The 19,354-nt window shown below is 37.1% G+C and overlaps 1 protein-coding gene across 2 annotated transcripts in view; it reads right to left on the reverse strand.

Annotated features, from left to right (window-relative positions):
- rbfox1 (RNA binding fox-1 homolog 1) overlaps window positions 1–16,836 on the reverse strand; it is a 158,156-nt gene extending 141,320 nt beyond the window's left edge. Inside the window, exon 1 of one of the 2 annotated variants that reach the window (XM_077212596.1) lies at window positions 15,873–16,836. In XM_077212596.1, the coding sequence (XP_077068711.1) occupies window positions 15,873–15,890 (18 nt within the window). In that variant the 5' untranslated portion in view covers window positions 15,891–16,836. The remainder of the gene's footprint in view (window positions 1–15,872) is intronic. The other variant, XM_077212591.1, reaches the window with a different exon arrangement.
- Between the last annotated feature and the right edge of the window lie 2,518 nt (window positions 16,837–19,354).

Here is a 19,354-nt window from a genome sequence, read left to right on the forward strand (position 1 = left end):
TATGTCAAATTTAACATTTCTTTAATAAATTATAAGATGGGTGAGCGTAAAAATGTCACCTCATCTTTATGGATCAAAGTTATATTCCATGCCTATCAACTGTTCCCATAATTCTGATTAATACCCCCATCTATTTCTTAGGGAAAATATATTCATAGTCACACTGTCTTCATGCCGCATCTATTCATAGTGGAAAAATCTGTCTTTAAAAAATTCAGAGGTCCCAACACATGCCACGAAATGCCGCATGGAAGAGCCCATTACAGTCCCGGTTTTACTGTGAACTCTGTCTACTGGTTTATTCCAGAAATTTGAGTGATCAAAGAGTGGCAAACTGTCAAAACCCAACAGTCCTGAAGACTATGGTACAGCACATTTGTTTGTTTTTTTCAAGTCATTGAATACACAAACAGCTCTGCACAATAGCGAACTTTTTATTCTTCAAATCTCTTTAAAGTCTAGGTCCTCGCTGAAGCGCTACTTTATAAGTTCTGGGGTCAGTAAATAAGAGTATTATTAAACATGGCTGTCAGCAAACCAAACAAGCCGAAGCAGTGGACAGCTTCCTACTAAATTATTTACAGCTCGACATGCAGCATGAATTTGTTATTCTGTTTCTTTAGGTCCCACTTTAACAATGCAGGGCTGCGGCGGATCTCTGCGCATGCCTCACCTGCTCTTCTGCTCTGCACGCTACACTATATGTCACTGCTAGCAGCGGGTGGACGAAAAGACCGTTAGCTTCAAACACTCAAGACTAAGAATACGCCAATCAATGAGATGGACCAGTGGTTTGTTCCGGATCCAGACTCAGTCGTGATAATCATAAGACTTCCTTGTACTATTACTAACAATTGACCTTACTAATAATTATGATGCCAAACGTCTAGTCCTTCATGCGATCTGTACCTTGAACGGCTGCCATTCACAATGTTCTACAAATCTTAGACCACTGTGTGCTTGTTTACTATAACTAATTTGTCTATTTTGGCGAAACAATGTTTAAATTCCACAAAATTGAGTAGATGTTTCTATAACTTTCTCTTCTCTTCTATTCTATTTATAAAAAAATATATAAAAAATGACATGTACTGCGTTAGATTAAACTGAGAAGGGTCATAGCACTTGCATATTGTTGTCCTGCAGTTAGTTTAACTGCTTCTAACTGCTTCTAGTAAAAACTCATTTGTTACAAAAAATAAAATATATTGTTCTTTTGAACATTCTATTCATTCAACAAATGTGAAAAAAACATCCGTTTCCACAAAAATAGTAAGCAACACAATGTGTTTTTAATTGTGATAATAAGAAATGTTTCTTGAGCAGCAAATCATCATATTTGAATGATTTCTGAAGCACCACGTGACACTGAAGACTGGAGTAGGCCTAATCCAGGCCATCACTGGAATAAATTAAAAAAGAAAAAGTTATTTAAAACTTTACAGTATTTTTGATCAGCTAAATGTAGCCTCTGTAAGCAAATCGTACAGACCCCAAACTTTTCTACAGTAGTGTCAGTTCATTTTCTACACCCCACTGGCAAATTCATAGGCTTTTATCTTGTTTTAAGCATTAGTCTCACAAATTTTTTTTTTTTGATTTATACTACAATCAAGAAAACTTTGACCTTGGCCAGGAGGAAAAAAAAAAAAACAATTAATTGCAAAACCAGTGTGAAGGGATCCTTATGTTCACTAAATAATAAAGTTACTGACAGATGTCTGCAATGTTTGATTTGAAGTTTTCGTCATACACTAATGGTGCAATTAGGGACAAACAAAATAGGTAAAAAGATTGTCGCAAGTCTCCCAAACCCATCAGGCGGAGTCATTTGAATAGCGTTTTGTTAAGATAAATGAACTGGTAATGTAAGGGCTCCAAGAAGAGGTCTGCGCTGAGATACGAGCTATTCTCTGTTGTTCCCCAGTGCCATCCCTTTTCTCTGCACGTCAATAGACTGAGAGGTGGAGCAACACTCCCCGTGGGCATCGCCTTTTCCATTTGGACTATTTGACACAACACCCTTTCTCCTCGCCTATTCAATCTGTGCCGGGCTTTCCAGTGAGCTAATGATGTTCCCTATTGTTTCAAAGGCTTCCTAGCAAATGGCATGTGTGTATATCTGTGTGTGTGGGGGGGGGGGGGGGGGGGGGGGGGGGGGCGTTAAGCATGCGGGATGCTGTGGAGAGAGAGCTGACGCCCTCTGTGATGAGAATGTGTGTGTGCCACAGCCGGAGTGCCTGGAAACTTTAAGCCTCCCTCACAGCTTGCATCCTGTCAGCAGAATTTTGCTAATATTGAAGCAAATTTGCAGCAATGGAGCAGAGCAGAAGTTATGAGGCTTTTTTTTCTTTCTAACATTGAGGTCATTTTGTTTTCCTTTGTTTTTTTGCTTACTGTCATCGCGTTGTATTAATAACTAAACTGCACAATTAACCTGTGAGCGCTAGTGTATTTCTTAGAATACCTTTTCTTCATTAAGATTCCTACCCGTTAATTACCTGACGGCTCTGAGTGCTTTGTAGCCTCCCTTCTCTAATTACTAACTGAACTAGCAATGATTTATTAATTGTGTATGATTAGTGTATCTGCAAATGCTAACGCAGCCACAACACACTTTCGGTTTCATACAGTCCCTGAGACACAAGCTCTCATCAATCAGAATCAATCAGCATTTCTACACGGCTCAGCGGCCATTAAGGTAGAACGAAACTAGACTGTAATCCATACTATAATCCAAGGTGTACTTGGCTTGTTATCTCTCGCTAAAAACCTCCTGGTTATTACCTGATTGACCACTAGCTAAATTCCTCTCAAGGGGACATGGTGAAGGGTATCAATAGGTGGATAAACATTGATTAAAGCAAAACAAAATCCTGAGCCTGAACTTTTTCCGGGGAAGTGGGTGAGCGTTGCAGGGGTAGACACATACGCAGGGTTATTTGGCAAAATAAATAAATAATTCCTTGAAACTACCTAGTAAAAGCCAAAGCCTTAGTCAAAGTATTTTTGTCTTCAACTAATTTTTTACACAGAAAATATCAAATTAAAATATTTCACAAGTTCATTTGAGCTTTTGAATTAGCCAGCAATAATGACTGTTTCGTTCAAATCACCGTGCAATGTGTTAAAGCAAACTTATTTTACATTGAAAATGGCTCAAAGTATTCTGTAGAAATTGTTTAAATGTTATATTTGACAGACTATTAATTGGGATGTGCACAAAACATTTGAATAAACTTTATATACCTTTTGTTTTTTATATATTTTATAAACTAATTATTGAAAGAAGTATTTCAAATAGACAGACAGACAGACAGACAGACAGACAGACAGACAGACAGATAGACAGATAGATAGATAGATAGATAGATAGATAGATAGATAGATAGATAGATAGATAGATAGATAGATAGATAGATAGATAGATAGATAGATAGATTTTTTTATTATTATTAATATTCATGAGCCAAATTCATGACATCAAATCCTGGAAATGCGCTCATTAATTTAAAAGAAAAAAGGATTGCATTCAAATATTCTTCCCTAGTAGGTAAAAACAGTGTGACGACTAGTAGAATGTCTGAATTTACAATATTCATAAACAAAAGACAAAAAGTGAATTAATTACCTACTACTTCAGGCGAGATTCTGAAGTGCACATCCAATGGTCATTTTACTAATGCATGAGGTCACAAGAGAGGATTTTTGAATAGCAGTGACCCAACTGACGTTGGTAGGTTACATGACAACATGACAAATTACATTAATTCTACAGTATATAGAACATACTTTTCAATGGTCCTGAAGTAATGACTTATTTAAAAGAAGAACAGAGAGTATGTGACACCATATTTCTAAGAGCACGTTTACACAAAAATGGTTGAACTAAACACAGAAAAGTTTTTCCTTTGTGTTTTTACGTACAGACGATAATGTTGTCAAAATGATCCCGTCCACACAGATCTGAGAAAACAACGAAAAATGCTGTTTTATCCAGGCCAGTAGTTGGCGATGTTACTTTGAAAAGAAACACTATGTGCCTATTGACTGAACACGTAATACGAATGCACAGTTTTCACAAAAGATATGAGTTGATAATGGTACCGCTACATCTCACCGACAAACCGCGCAGGGCTGCCCAACAGTTACGTGAACGGCGATGGCAGACAATGTGACTTGCAAATTACATCTGGTTGACAGGGAGGGGGGATGGGGCAGTGCAAAACAGTGTCTCTTGAACCTCGAAAAAAAAAACACTAGGATGAGTCAATTCATATAATTAAGGCATCATTCACAGATATTGTGCTGTCAAATAGGCCATCGTGGGCCAGGATTTGGCTCTCATTATGAAGCATTTGGATGTGATGTTTCTCTGACACACAAGCGGATCACCTGCTTCCCCCCTCTGCTGTGCATAATGTCCAGCTCATTACAGGCCTGCAGACTGGTCAACCTGAGGAGAGAGAGGGGCCTAATGAGGGCCGCGAGCTCCCCCTCGCCCCTCCCTGCCTACACTGACTCCAATTTGGAACCACATGAAAGGCGAGCCAATCTGAGCCACCTAGAAACTTCTTTTCTTGTCTCAGCCCTTTTAGGATATGCCTAGTTTCATGTTATTCTGTTACAGCTGGACAAATCCTTGCTCTGCAACGTGGTCAGCTCTGAATTAGATAACAGGAATAATGAGGATAAATGGTAGCTTGGATTTACAAAAAGGATTGATATTAGTGTCCAGTCGGAAAATATGGGTCAGGCTAGTGCAAAAGCTCGATGGAGTTTTCTAAGCAATAACACAATGTGTTGAATTGCAATTTATATGTGTGGCTTTTGTGTCTTTTTTTAAACACATGAATAGATTCAAATTTGTTGGATTCCAATCAACTGCAATACGTTCCAAGCAGCTTTACAAAGCATAGTGCCTATAGCAAGCCAAAGAACAGTGACAGTAGCAAAGAAAAACTTTCTGAGAAAAGTACATAAAAGAGCAAGAAACCTTGGGAGAACAAGACAGTGAGACTTCCATTTATAAGACGACGTTTATCAGCTCACAATGACACAAACTGCACAAAACATCACCCGAGTATGCCAATGTCTCATTATACTTACATTTGAAATATATTCTCTATATGCTAATGCTGTTTCAAATCTGTTTTTTAAACAAATTATTAAAAGAACCGACTCATAAGATGCTTTTGTTTTTAGGAATCGATCATGATTGTGATTCACACACACAAAAAAGGCTCATAAGATTAATTTGTTTATGAGTCAGACTATACTGTTTCCGCTGTTTCTGATCCATTAACAAGAACCAAATTATTATTTAAATAAAAGAGTCAATTTTTCAGCAACTGAGCTACACTGTTCACGCTAGATGTTTTTGATTCGGAAAAAGATTCGGGTCACAAGAGAAGTTTGTTTATGAATCAAAATACCCTCTGTTTCAGACATATTTTGATTCAGTAAGACAAACAACCGAGTCATTTGCTTTGGGAATCAGATTACACCAGCACTGTTTTGTAGGTTTTTGCACACAGTCCATAAAGACAACTCAACAGAGAGATGTTTCTAGCTATTTATTGTAACAATATAGACTGGGAAATCATGTAAAGTTTTTTCTGTGGCACTGAAACAAGCTATGTGGCTGTCTGAGTTATGCTTTCTTCACATGCTATCGGAAATGTCCTAGTTCCCACTTCTGAAGTCGTGATTATGAGCTCATTGCATTCAAATGTTGACTTGAGAGGAAAGTAGTTAATGATAATTCCGATAGCACGTGAAGGCAGCATTATAGTTCAGCAAAACACATTCACATCTACAAGATTGACAATGCTACACAAATGCATTTTCACACAACTACTGAAAACAAGCATTTAGATTCAATTAGGTATTTAAAAAAAAATACATCGGCATCGTTTAATAATTCAACGGATTAATCGGAAAGTGTATACCCAGCCCAAGAAGATATAATTTGAAGAGGATGATATGTAAATTACCATTGATCAAACCTGTAAAAGACAGAAGCAGGTTTGAATTTGATATATTTTCTTATACAGACGATATTCCCCTGATATTTTACAATAGTTATTGACGCAATATAATCACCTATCATCAACACAACACAATATATTTAAAAAATCAACAAAACATAAACAATGGATTCATATACAGACTTTGACCATTATAAACACTTAAAGCCTACATCAGTGGAGGACCCAATTACATCTAACATCTACTCACCTATGTGAAGGAAAACCTCCACACACTCATATACGGCCCTGCCATTCAGTCTCACTTTTCCTGAGGCCAAAATGTTGTGACATTGTAAATATTAAAAAAGTTTCACCACACTTGCTGTATTAACCAGCGAACTTGATGACGTAATATAGTGATGCTGAAAGCTGATTGGCTTGAATGGTTACCTCTAACAATGATTGGTTATATATGTGAGGAAGAAACATTTATAAACACAATCAAGCTGAATGTAAACACTCATTGGTCACTGTCAAACAAATGATAATTCCCTGCATTTGAAATTTCCACAGTATCTCAAACATACCCACAATGCATCTGTCTGCACAGGTAATGCCCCACTGATGGGGAACCATGAATACAGTGTCAGCTTCAAAAAGCTGCTTTTCTATTATCAAGTCGATGCGATAGAAAGCACCTTGAAGGGAAAGGCTGATATGCGACTGCCCCGCTATCTGGCAAGATCCTAGCATGTGCAGGACACAGCACAAATCTCTGAGTGTGAAATCAGTCACCTATCTCTAAAATACAAACTCTCCGTCTTCGCCTGCCTTTTCATTCACAGGGGCCTTCAGTCAATGGGGCCCACAAAAGGTTCTGCTTAACGGCTCGCACGAGTCCATCTGCAGTATTTATTACCTCAACGCACAAGGCATTTTTCCTGCAGTATATACCTTTCTGCCGCAACAGTCTGGTCTGATTAAATCAATATCTGTTTCTTCACAGACATTAAAAAACAGACAGGGGAGAGACTGCTGATCCTGCTCTGCCTTATCAACACAAACGCCCCTGAGAAAGAAAGGAGAAACCGTCATTTTTACAACACTTTTTTATAATCCTCAAATCTGCAGATTTGTTGTCTCAAAGATGCAGGAATTCGTGCCTGCAAAAACACACAGACACAACTCAAAACTCTCATCCATCGCTGAAGACAGAACGTCGAGGGTGCGTTTACAGAGACAGGGGGGCTTTAGATCCAAATGCATGGCCCATTGAAATGGCCCCTCCACCTTTGAGGATGTAGGCAGGCCGTTGAGCGTGCACCGCAATTACGTATTGCTAATTGAAAATGTTAATCTTGTCACATTCAGGGGCAGACAGGGTTAAATTGGTAAAACTGCAATTCACTTAAGGCCATATCTCTCGTCGAAATGAACTGGATGATTAATCCTTTATATTCTTCAGGGATTCAGGGAATATCAGCAATTAAATTAACGACTACAAAGTGTACGCTCCAAGATGGGGAAAAAAAATCATGAAAGACACACACTCATTTTTCCAAGTTGTTGCCTTAATTGTCTCTTTACTAAGCGCGCTGCTCCCTGTCGTTACTGAAGCACCCCCATTAAAACACAAACCCATGAGATACATTAGTATTGAGCCATGTTGTAATATACAGTGATTGCTGAGGTTAAAATGTATTTATTAAATTAAAATCAATCTAGTACATTAGTTGAAAGAATATTCTGTTCTCACTTGGTATCACATATGACATATTCTTGTTAAAAAGATATTTTTTTGTGATAATGACATATGTCATATAAACAAAATGTTTTCCTGTTATAATGAGACACAACATATAGTTTAGCATCCAAGTGCGAATAAAGAAAAATTTGGATTCGTGCCAAATGAGAGAGGACCCCAACACCGGTTTCCGTTTCAGTTTCGCTTTAAATAAATTTGTTTAGGCTTTAAAATAAATACTGTTTGTAGGCTAATTAATGCCACTATAATTTAGGTTTATTTCATACTTATATTTTTCATTTTTGTTTTGTATTGAATACCATTACATTTAAAGGGACATTGTGTAGGAATTTCTCCCATCTAGCGGTGAAATTGTATTTTGCATTCAAACGAATTGTGCTCTCCAGCGGCTTGCTTTTTCAAATGCGTGTTGCATCTACGGTAGCTGATATGTACCAAAAAGCTATGACAGGATGTCTTAGCATTTCGTCGGGTTTCACAACGAACAAACGAATGTTACAGTATGAATTACTGACTGAGGGCATCGACAAGCCTCTCACTGCTCTGCTCCTCCGTTTCTGCTGCTTTCAGTTACGTGACGCCGATTTCTGAACGAAAAAGCGTTGTGGAAATGCGTTGGCCTAGTACTTTTTGACCCTCTCTGCTATTATAGTTTTTCAAGATGGCGGAACGACATGGAAGCCTCCGTGGACCTACCCGTCACATGTATATGAAGATAATAAATTCTTCGTTGGCGAGGATAAGTCAGATAATTGGCAGAGGTATTTGTACACCATTCAGGACATATTTAGGAATAAAAATATTGAAGGATTTGAAGGATTTGTTGTGGAAATAACTTAAAATACATATTTATAATGTTTGTAAATATTTCCTTTTTACCGGTATAAAAATAATTAACACAGTTTTAGAACACAGAATGATAAAGGCACGATAAAAAATTTCTATAATAGATCAGTGGATAAAGGCATATTTTGTATGTCACATACAAAATATGTTGTTTTAACAACATAACATCTGATTATTATAAGAAAATATGTCATTTTAATGACATATCTTATTACAAGAAAATATATTGTTTTAATGACATATCTCGTTATTACGACAAAATTGAGTGGAAAAAATAATTTGTATATGGCAGCATTGCACCACCGTATAAACTAACAAAGATACTTGAATCATTGATTGATAATGAAAAAATACTAATAAAGCAGTTATTAATTTTAATTCATTACAATTTAAACATTTACTAATACATTTTTAAACTCAAAAAAATGTTATCTTGATATTACTTAAGTCCTTAAAGTCACTATGAACAATTATTTTTTTCTTAACAATTTTACTAAGATTAATAAAAACTTTAAAAAAATGTATTGGTCATTGTCAATTAATGCATTAACTAACCTTAACTAACGGGACCTTATTGTAAAGTTTTACCGACTTGCTTTCTTCTGCAGAACACAAAAGAAGAGATTGTATAGACTATTCTGACTATCTTTTCAGTATAATTAAAGTCAATGAGTACTGTGGTAAATAAATAAATAAGTAAAAGTATAAAAAAAATTACCTCATATTCCCTGATAGTCTTATGCTACAGTGAGCAGTTTACCGCTATGACCAGATCATTAAGTAAGTGTTTGTGTTAAGTAACTTTGTGAACAAATTATTCAAATTATTCATTCACAAAAACTCTCAAAGGACCGTTGGGGAAGATGTTAAAATGTACAGTGAATAGCACCTTCAAATTTAGTCTGTTCCTCACACAAAGCTTTGGAAAATAGTGCAAGACTTTTATAAAAAACTTTTCCTGTGCTTTTTTATTTATTTATCTTGGAGTTTGACAACCCTATTCCTCATTCACTTTCATTATACAGAAAAGAGCGGACAGGGAACAACATGAGGGTGAATAAACAATGACAGAATTATCATTTTTGGCTGAACTAACCCTTTCACATCAAGTGTACTGCACCATGTCCCCGTTTGTTCAAACACATAACATCATTAGCAAAATCATGTTTTTTCCCCCTTCTTCCTTTCCTCATTTTTTCCCTCCTAGTCAAGAGGAAACATTCAATATCAACTAGGTCAACTGAACTAGTGTGGGCACCAGAGGCGAGAACACTGCAATTGGTCTGGCCAGAGCTGATATTTGTAGATAAATACCACATCCCCAGAGGTTCTCCCACAGTGAATTATTAGCAAAGCTTCATTGATCTCTCTCAAAATGGCAATAATCTCCAGTTTCATCCGGGCCTTTACTAGGGCTTCAAAGTGCATTAGGCTGCCTGGCTGCAATTGTTATCACAAAGGTGTTTTCCTGGCCTGACCGTTTTATCCAAGAGCGCGAAAAAGTGTAAGGCGCTAAAGTGATTTTCTTCCTCTCTGTGGTATGTGATGCTGTTGTATTGTATTTTATAGCCCCCAATAAAAATCTCCACTACTGCAAAGCTCTAGACCATATGTGTATAGGCCTGATGCTTTTATGGTGATGAATATACTTATGTAATAAAGGCTGTTTATGAAAGAGCTTGTAGTGCTTCTACATTTTTGTTTTCTATAGCAGGAAATTTCATTAGGAGGGTAATGATTTCAGTATATCTATAACAAAGCAGACAATCTCTTAAAATGTCATTGATCCAGGCAAAATTTCCTCTTATTCTTGCTTTGCATTTACGGTTCAATCCCAGAGAGGTTTTTATATATACATATATTGCATTTTATAAATCAGATTAAAACTGTCATGGCCACATCACAACCTGGCACGGTGGAATCAGATGGAAGGTTTCAATGACCAATAGGGAGTAAAACATTTCTGGATTTTGAGCAGTGTAACATAAAAGCATCTAAGCACTGGTTTGATATCTGTCATAGGCTGCTCTGTCATTACAATGATGCCACTTTGATATGTTGCCATCTGTAAAGAACAGCCACCTGTCTCCATCAATCATCATAACAGACCAATGAAAAAAGCCACAAACTGTCATCTCATGACAGGCGATAATGACCAACACAACTGTGCTTTCAGTATTCGTGAATGAACAGGTAATGACATGGCAGGTCATTTGAATCTGTCCTCATGCACTTGTAATCTAATACCAAACAATGGCGAGTAAACCTCAGAGGCAATATCCTTGAGTTTGGAAAGAGATTGAGTTCAGGATGGACAAACATGTTGACCAACGGGTGTGACTCTCGAATTGTTCTGTTCATACAACAGCTTGCAGTGAGGCTTCTCTTATATTCTATGTAACCATAGTGGCAGGTGCGGCTTGGTTCACAGTCACAAGTTAACCAAACACACTCAAAATCCAAGTGTGAGTAGGGTACAACGGGCTAAAAGCACACCCTAAAAAATGTGCTTTCTCTACTCACATAGTGTATGATTGCAGAATAAATACATATGTTTGTATTGAGCATTGATGGCACAACAGATTTTATGTTAAAATTAATCATAAAAGTGGTGTGTTTTGTTTAAAAATCGTATAAATGTATGAGGTGGCAAGGTGGGCCTTTTATCCCACACATGGTGCAAAAGGCACAAAGTATTGATACAAATATGTTAGCTAAAATAATATGATTTTAATAATGTCTAAGTTAGTACTTGTTCAAAACAATCACTTTAGCAAAGTTTGTACTATTTTCTGTTTATTTTGATATAAAAAAGAATTAATTTTTGTTCAATAAATACACTTTCATTTAAATACGTTAATATAAAAATATTTTAAATTAAATTAAAATTATTTAAAAAGTAAAGATTCTGAAAGCATTGAATGAGATCACATAATAATTAAATATAGATTCACAGTAGTAACAATAAACATGATATTTTACTATATGATATGATTAATACCTATCATGTTTTTTTTTTAAATTTGAAGGTTTCATTATAAATATAATGATTTACTCTAAAATGGACACCCTATTTAATATGTGATATTTCCCATCTGAATAATGTCATGTCAACAAATGGTACAGTCAGCCAGCTATTTATTATAATGTTAATTATTGTGCCTTTCGCCCCAACAGCAGGGGTGCCTTTTACCACAAATACCATTTTATATATTATTCTGCTATTGAAAAACTGTTGATTTCATTTAACCTTGAACATAACTGAAAATCATTAAAAAGACCTTTGTCTCAAAATACATTTAACAATTTTAGCGATTCTCATTTTCCACTTAAATCTACAACATTTCAAAAACATAAAGTTTTCGATCAAATTAGCACATAATCAACTTTGAGTTGCTGCCCGCGATCGTGTCAAGGATCAGACTAATTTCCACGTGCATCTTGAAAAGCAGATGTTTTGGAAAGTGATGTACTATACCATAGTAGTACCCTATTGCTCTTATTGTACCCTACAGTAAATTTAAAAGATAGTTCGGTTATACAATGTGGTATCACGATAGATAGATAGATAGATAGATAGATAGATAGATAGATAGATAGATAGATAGATAGATAGATAGATAGATAGATAGATAGATAGATAGATAGATAGATAGATAGATAGATAGATAGATAGATAGATAGATAGATAGATAGATAGATGGATGACAGACAGACAGACTGACACTAGTGCATGCTAGGATACCAGTGGAACCAGACAGGGAGCACCTGCCCCTCTCTCACACGACTGGGGCTAGTGAGTATAAGTCAGAGGAATATAATGAAATATAACACCACTTCTTGTCACAGGTCAGCAACCAAGCCTGCTCGGGGGACTGGCATTCCAAATGCCAAAGCCATTCATTATGAAAATGCTATGCATTGATTTGTCATACATTGTAAAACTCTATCAGAAGGGCAATTTTTAAATCTTTGCAGCAATGCCTCAACGGCTGTGGCATTAGCATTAATGCTATTCAATCGCTCTTGATTTAAGAGCAACTTGCCCAGGCCCTCTGAAACCAGAGACATGCTAAGCACTTCAGCACAGTCAATGAAATAAAATAAGACAGGATTGAGTATATTAGATAAGAATTATGATATATAAGCTGCGCTCTACTGCAAGACAGCTAATTAAATAAGAACATATTTGATAGTAACTGACAGTGGAGCGTTCTCACCCAGGTCCCATCATTACTGTCAGGGAGAAAGAGGGAATTAGAAGGTGTATAAATACCATATGGTGTGTGCTGAATTGTCTTGCATTAATGTCAATTATATCCACTGTGAATACATTGAATGTTTTTAATTCTCATTTTTATGTTACCCGGCTACATACATATTCATCTTACGACACATGCAATGTATAAACTTTATATGCGTATAGACGCAGTTTTACACATAGACGCCCTGAACAAAGGAGAAAATGGTTGGGGGGGTGGGGTCGGGGGAGGGGGGGGGGTGGTGGGGGGGGTCTTGGGTCATTGGGGGGTTCCCAACATGCAAATTGCCATAAAAACAAAGAAATTATGGAAAGAAACAGCTAAAGATTCAATACACTTCACATCTTTATCTTAATGGCCAATAGTACACTTAAATTTTTCTATCATACTCAAAGTCTCTCTCTCTCTCTACACACTTTGACTGCGTACCAATTCAGAGGCTGCATCCTTCGAAGGCAGATGGCGTCACAGCAGTGAAACGTCAAAGCCTGTCCCAATTCAAAGCCTCCATCAAACGCGGCATCAAAATGCATCCTTCATTTCGTGGGCAGTGAAGGATACAATGGATGGATTCTTCGCATCCTACCCTACCCCAAAATTATTTGCGCTCCTGTGACAACAGAACTTTTTTGAGAGAATTTGCCGGATTACACTTTTAAATTTAAGTATTGGGTTTCAACTTACTTAAATATCTAATGATACAAATGTACAAAAAAAAATTTTAATAAAAAATTATATTTATATATTTACTGATTCCGGTCGTAGCGTTTCTGTGTCTTAACGACTTAAATGAGAAGAGCTTGAATGTTCAACATTCAAAATGAAAAATAGCATGACATGATATTATGCATACAAAGTGCCTAACCTTTCAAACTATTCTATTATGCTTGCATTAATAAGAGTCATTTTATTCATTATCATATATAATTACAGTTTAAATTGTGGCACTTAAAAAAATAACTGAGCACAAGAGGTTCGGATTCTTTCAGAAAAGTGACACGTTTACCAATATATTGGTGTCAAGAAGTTAAGTCGCAATATGTGCCTCCTACATGGCCGCATGGCCCTGTGGCTCCTCTATTGGTTATCATGGAGGGCAGCCTTTATCAATCAATTGAATAAACTGCTTTCATAGCATCTATTGAAAGACAACTCTGACAAGAGGCTAGAAGTGCCTCCACAGCAGTTTTTTCAGCAGCAGGGGGGAGTAAATAGTAAGAAAGGCAATAACATCAGCCTGGACAGCACCGCAGCTCTGACACTGCTGTTTGCTTCAGTCTGTTCTCTACCTCAGTGATTCATTCCTCAGCCTGACGGGCCACAACTGACAGCAGTGCATAAAAGTGGACTACGTTGAACTTCTTTTTTTATTATTATTTTCATTTATTTGCTTGAAGACAATGCTAGAAGACATGAGGTCTATTTTGCAATTAAGACTATCACCACATCTGACCAATTTGGACGTGGCACAACGCTCTGTTGATCTATTAAATTCTGTTAAGATGAAAACCCTGTGGCTAAAAAAGTAACACACACAATTAATTCTAGTTTACAGCCATACGATCTATGACAAAAGTAATACTGAAGGGTCGGATAGAGAGCCTGAATTGGATTGTCGAATGGCTACCAGAGGCCTCTTAAAAAGAAAAACATGTTACATTCAGCTTGACCCAGAATGTACTCTGGTATTATCCATGTCTCCACAATATTAGGCCGCTGGACATCATTCTGTCTTTATTATGTAAACTAAAGACTAAAAGTAATAGTGTGTGTGTGTGTGTGTGTGTGTGTGTGTGTGTGTGTGTGTGTGTGTGTGTGTGTGTGTGTGTGTGTGTGTGTGTGTCTATATTCAGTAAATTTCTTGTCACAAGCCAACTTAAAATGACACAAATTAAATATTTAGTAAGAACTGTATACTTTTATACAGCACAGTAATTTCTGCATCTCCTGGGAAATTTCATCCTTGAATCTTTCCTACGAAGCATATTCCTTCCAGACCACCCATGTTCCAATTAAACATTCAATATTCATTTTCTTAATATAGAATTTCAGTTTGCCGTAGATGCATGACTAAGTAACTGGAGATTGTCTTGTGTGTTTATCAAGTCTTTTGATTCCGAGCTCTTCGTACAACTGACAAAGTTTAAGTTTAATGTTTGCGCTTTAATCATTAATATTGTAAGAATACTTAAAATACAAGTTCTCATTCGTCTTGCTTAACAGTTTTCAATAACACAAGAAAATGTATTATTATTATTATTATTATTTATATAATAATAATTATTATTATCTTGCGTCCATTGTTTTATGGTTAAAAAAAAATCAGTCAGTCAAAATCAAACATGACTCTTAATGGAAAAAAAAGAAAATAAAAAACCTCCGGCTGACACATTATGTAAAGGATCAACGCGTTCCTTATTTCTATTTTCACTTGAACTGCCCATCAGATTAAGATCTGTTCAAATAAGATTAATTTCCTGATAAAACCTCACAGTGAAGTCATCAGGGTGCTTTAAATTTATTCCATGGGCAATTAAGTGCAGCGAGATTTCCTCAGCTAGGACTGATTTTGAGTGGTAATGGCAGGTGAAGAGACAGATAATGAGCAGGCCAAGACACACACGCTTACAGCTCTCTAAAATGACTTCCTGTGCTTTAACCCTGCAGTTATGAATCAACATGTCACGCACCGCTTCTCTGACACTCTCTACTCCAAAGAAAGAGTAGTCTCGGCAAGGACGAGATGAGAGAGAGAGATGAAACTTTAAAATGACGGATTGCTAACTGGTATACAAAACACAACACAACAGAGGATATCGCATACAGAGAGGATCAAATGTATTTGGACTGATTTCCATCCTGCAACCAATTGCTACAAAAATGCTCAGACTATCAGACTCTTCACATGAGAAAACACATAAACATCAATAATGACACACACAACACTTTTTTTACAGCACACATGCACTGCGAAGCCTGGAAACACCAACGAATGCGACACAATCGGTCGGGATGGTTGATACCTACCCACAAATACATCATCATCTTGAGCGAGGAGTCAGGGGCTCTCCGGCAGTGAGGAAACGCTTCCTTACTTATCTTCTTTTAACTATCGAGCTCAGCTACGGAAACCCGGATGAATCCTTCTTGTTTCCACTCTCTCAGGCTCACAGTTCTTTTGTATAATTTATTATATCACTATAATAGAGCTTATTAAAATTGACACTTGGAGGAAGAAGCAGCTACTTCACAAGGTTTGAGATGCTTCTAGCAGTCTTGTTCTTGCTCTTCTCTTCTTCTTTTTTTTTCGCTCTTTCTTGCCTCCCCACTTGGTCCTCCTCACCCTTTCACTGACAACTCCTGCTTAGGCGCCAATTCCTGACGTATCTATTTAATGAGAAGATCCGTACACCAAGGAAGTCCAGTACAACTGTGCACTCAAAGTGCCAGAGAAAGAGAGAGAGAGAGAGAGAGAGAGAGAGAGAGAGAGAGAGAGAGAGAGAGAGAGAGAGAGAGTGTGCAGGGTTCTCTAGCACAGGCTCCTCAAGAAAGGTACGTGTACGTTAACGCACAGCTGATAGGACGATCCGAAGCAGATTTTCCCCCATACACAAAAAGGACTTTTCCCTCTAACAAAATGCTGCTCAGATCCTCAGACGCTGTCATCCGGAAGCTGATGCGCAGGGGAAGAGATCAGTGGGACTTCAAAAGGCTCATCTTCTGTCCTGAGGGAAGGTAAGAAGACAACTGACCGGAAAAAAAAAAAAAATTAAGCTTGCAACTTACTTTCCTCCAAAAAATACTGCAATCTCAGCTATGTGAGATTCACGTAAATAAAAAAGGGGGAAAAATAAAGTAAACTACAGTCAAAAATGGCACAATGGGATGAAAAGGAGGTAGAAAGCACCACCCTCTCCTAAATGTGAAGCTTGCACCTGACTCTGCAGCCTGGATGACTTCCCCCCCTCTTCTTCTGCTCCTCGTCCTGAGTGAATGTGCTGGAGATAAAAGCAGCGAGTACTGGGGCCAAGGCCTTCCCGCTCGGGTTGCTTTGGCTCTGACGCACTGGCTGCCTTCATACAGCACTTTTCTACAGCCATCTGCTGACTCTACAACGCTACTGCTACTGAGAGACCAGACACGCAGCCAGCCAGCTCAAGCGCATATGAGGCTAAAACTCATTACTACTCTTCAGAAGAGGGACGAGATTTTTAATCAAACGCAGGTATTAGAGAAACTCAAGAGTAACAGAAAACACCGACAAAACCTTTTTGTAAATGAATTTCAAACCAAGAGGGGACAAAATGGAAATTTGAGCAAGGGCCATTTTTTGTTTTGTTTTATGTGTGTCTGAGACACAAACACAATGAGATTTGCCAGTGTATTTATGAGGGAAATTAAATTCTGAGGGAAATTTAAATATAAAATTCTCCTCAGGAAGCAATTCGACTCCCCTTTAAAAGGAAAACAATAAAAAAAGTAGAACCGTCACAAAGAGAAAGAGAGTGAGAGTGTCTGAGGAGGACAAATGATTAAGCTAAAGGCTCAGACACACATTTAACAAACACAAACACACACACACATGCACGCACGCACGCACACATTAAAGCAATAAGGCAACGTTAAAGTGATTTCACCACAGGTAAATGATTTCTAAGGCACAACACAAACCGTCAGTCACAGCAATTTAAGACAACAATGCTCAAATAAATTACATTTCTTAATGATAATTTGAATAGGGTCATTCCTGTTATGCAGTGTCTTTTGAGCTTTAACTTATTAAATATTCTCTGTGTATAAAATGTATGTGCCATTTAACTTATTCATTTTAATATTTCGTTTTTTTAAAGATTATGATTTCTGTACTTTTATCTAAAAGGATGGGATGTTTTAGAGTGAAGTACAGCAACGTATCACAAATAAATAAAACACAATTCATCAGATCTATTGCTATTGATTGTTTCTGACTTGTTTGTGCTGTTCCCATTAAAAATCATGTCACTTCCGGGACGATGATTCCATTATGGAACTGGCTTTTGTTAGTTAAAGGGAAATTACAAAATATGATGCAAAATAAAATTGAGGACACTGGATAAAACTACAAACTGACTTTCAGTATTTCTAAATAAATTGGACATTTTTAAAAAATGTAAGAAGTTAAATGAGTTAAAATATTTTATTCGATACATTATATATGATAGAGTACTGCCTAGCAGGAATGATTGACTTTGAGTGCATTTTCAGCAGAATTTAAAGGCTTAACTCTCTGACCAAAAACTGAAATGTATAACAGACAGTGCTGTGCTCGCTTTTGCAACAAGATGGAGCGTTTTCCCCCCCGAACGAAACGATTAATACAGAGAAATCTGGTCAATACTCTGAACAACATTCTGAAAGCTATAAATGATTGTTGACATATTAAACAAAGATAAATGGCAGGTACAATGTAAAGCCCATTGTTTGTGCACCCAAGCAAAACGAACATACTTCAGCATACAATTTCGTTAAATCATTTTACTTCGGGGCAAGAAAGGTCTAATGGTCAAGGAAACTGAGTGCAGCTGACATGTCCATTTACATGGAGCAGACCGATTCAGCTGCCGTCTCCTCGGTCCGATTGTGCCCTTTAACCCAATTAAAAAAGCTACAAGTCTGAAACAGTAGCAGTAAAAGCAGTAGTGCATCTCATTTGTTTGGATTATGACAAAAACATAACCTAAAAGAAAAAAAGGTAGCATTAGGTTGTCGATTTCCTGTTTAAAAAGTACTATGTACATCACCCTCGATCCTGCACTTAAAATCTAAATCAAAGGCAAGCTTCCAAAAAGCACTTCTGAAAAAAGTCTTCAGATTATTGAGTGAGTCACTAACAAGAGGAAATGAGATGGCAATTTTCATGTTTCCAAGAGAAAAATCAGCACTGGCCTGCTTATTGTTATTAGTTTTATTAATATATATGAATCGTTAATTAAATATAGCCCACTTTTACTGCTCTAATTTCAATGGAAATTAAAAAAATATAATTAAAAAAAACAAATAATCAAGAAAGGAGTTGCCATAAAAAATGAGAGTGATGGGTGTGTATGAACAGTAAGGTCTGGGTATTAATCATATCAGCCCTATCAGACTTAAGACCCTTCAACAAACCATGATAAATTACAGCACTGAGAGGGGACTGCAGTACCACCGATCCTGCATCTCTCCTATGATTCTGCAGGGCTGCACATACATACTGTGTGCTATGTGAGATCAAGGCAGAGCCATCAGGACACATGGTTATCCCTCCACACAGATACACTGTGTTTGAAGAAGATGAAGATCTTTGGGAGGGTCTTCATCAGGAGTGAAGCTGACACCTTTGCTACCCTGGCTTTTCAGGCCAGTGAGTGAGCAGGAGGGTTTGAGAGCCACTATTAAAGTTTAATGAGAAGGCAAGGTAAGCTTTGTTGTATTTTTAATATGGACACAGCAGAGTATGAGGGAATAACAGGTTTTGGTTCTGAGACTAA

Source organism: Siphateles boraxobius, unplaced genomic scaffold, assembly GCF_051911475.1.
Source record: "Siphateles boraxobius isolate OS27281-9 unplaced genomic scaffold, OSU_SipBor_1 66, whole genome shotgun sequence".
NCBI classification, from domain to species: Eukaryota; Metazoa; Chordata; class Actinopteri; order Cypriniformes; family Leuciscidae; genus Siphateles; species Siphateles boraxobius.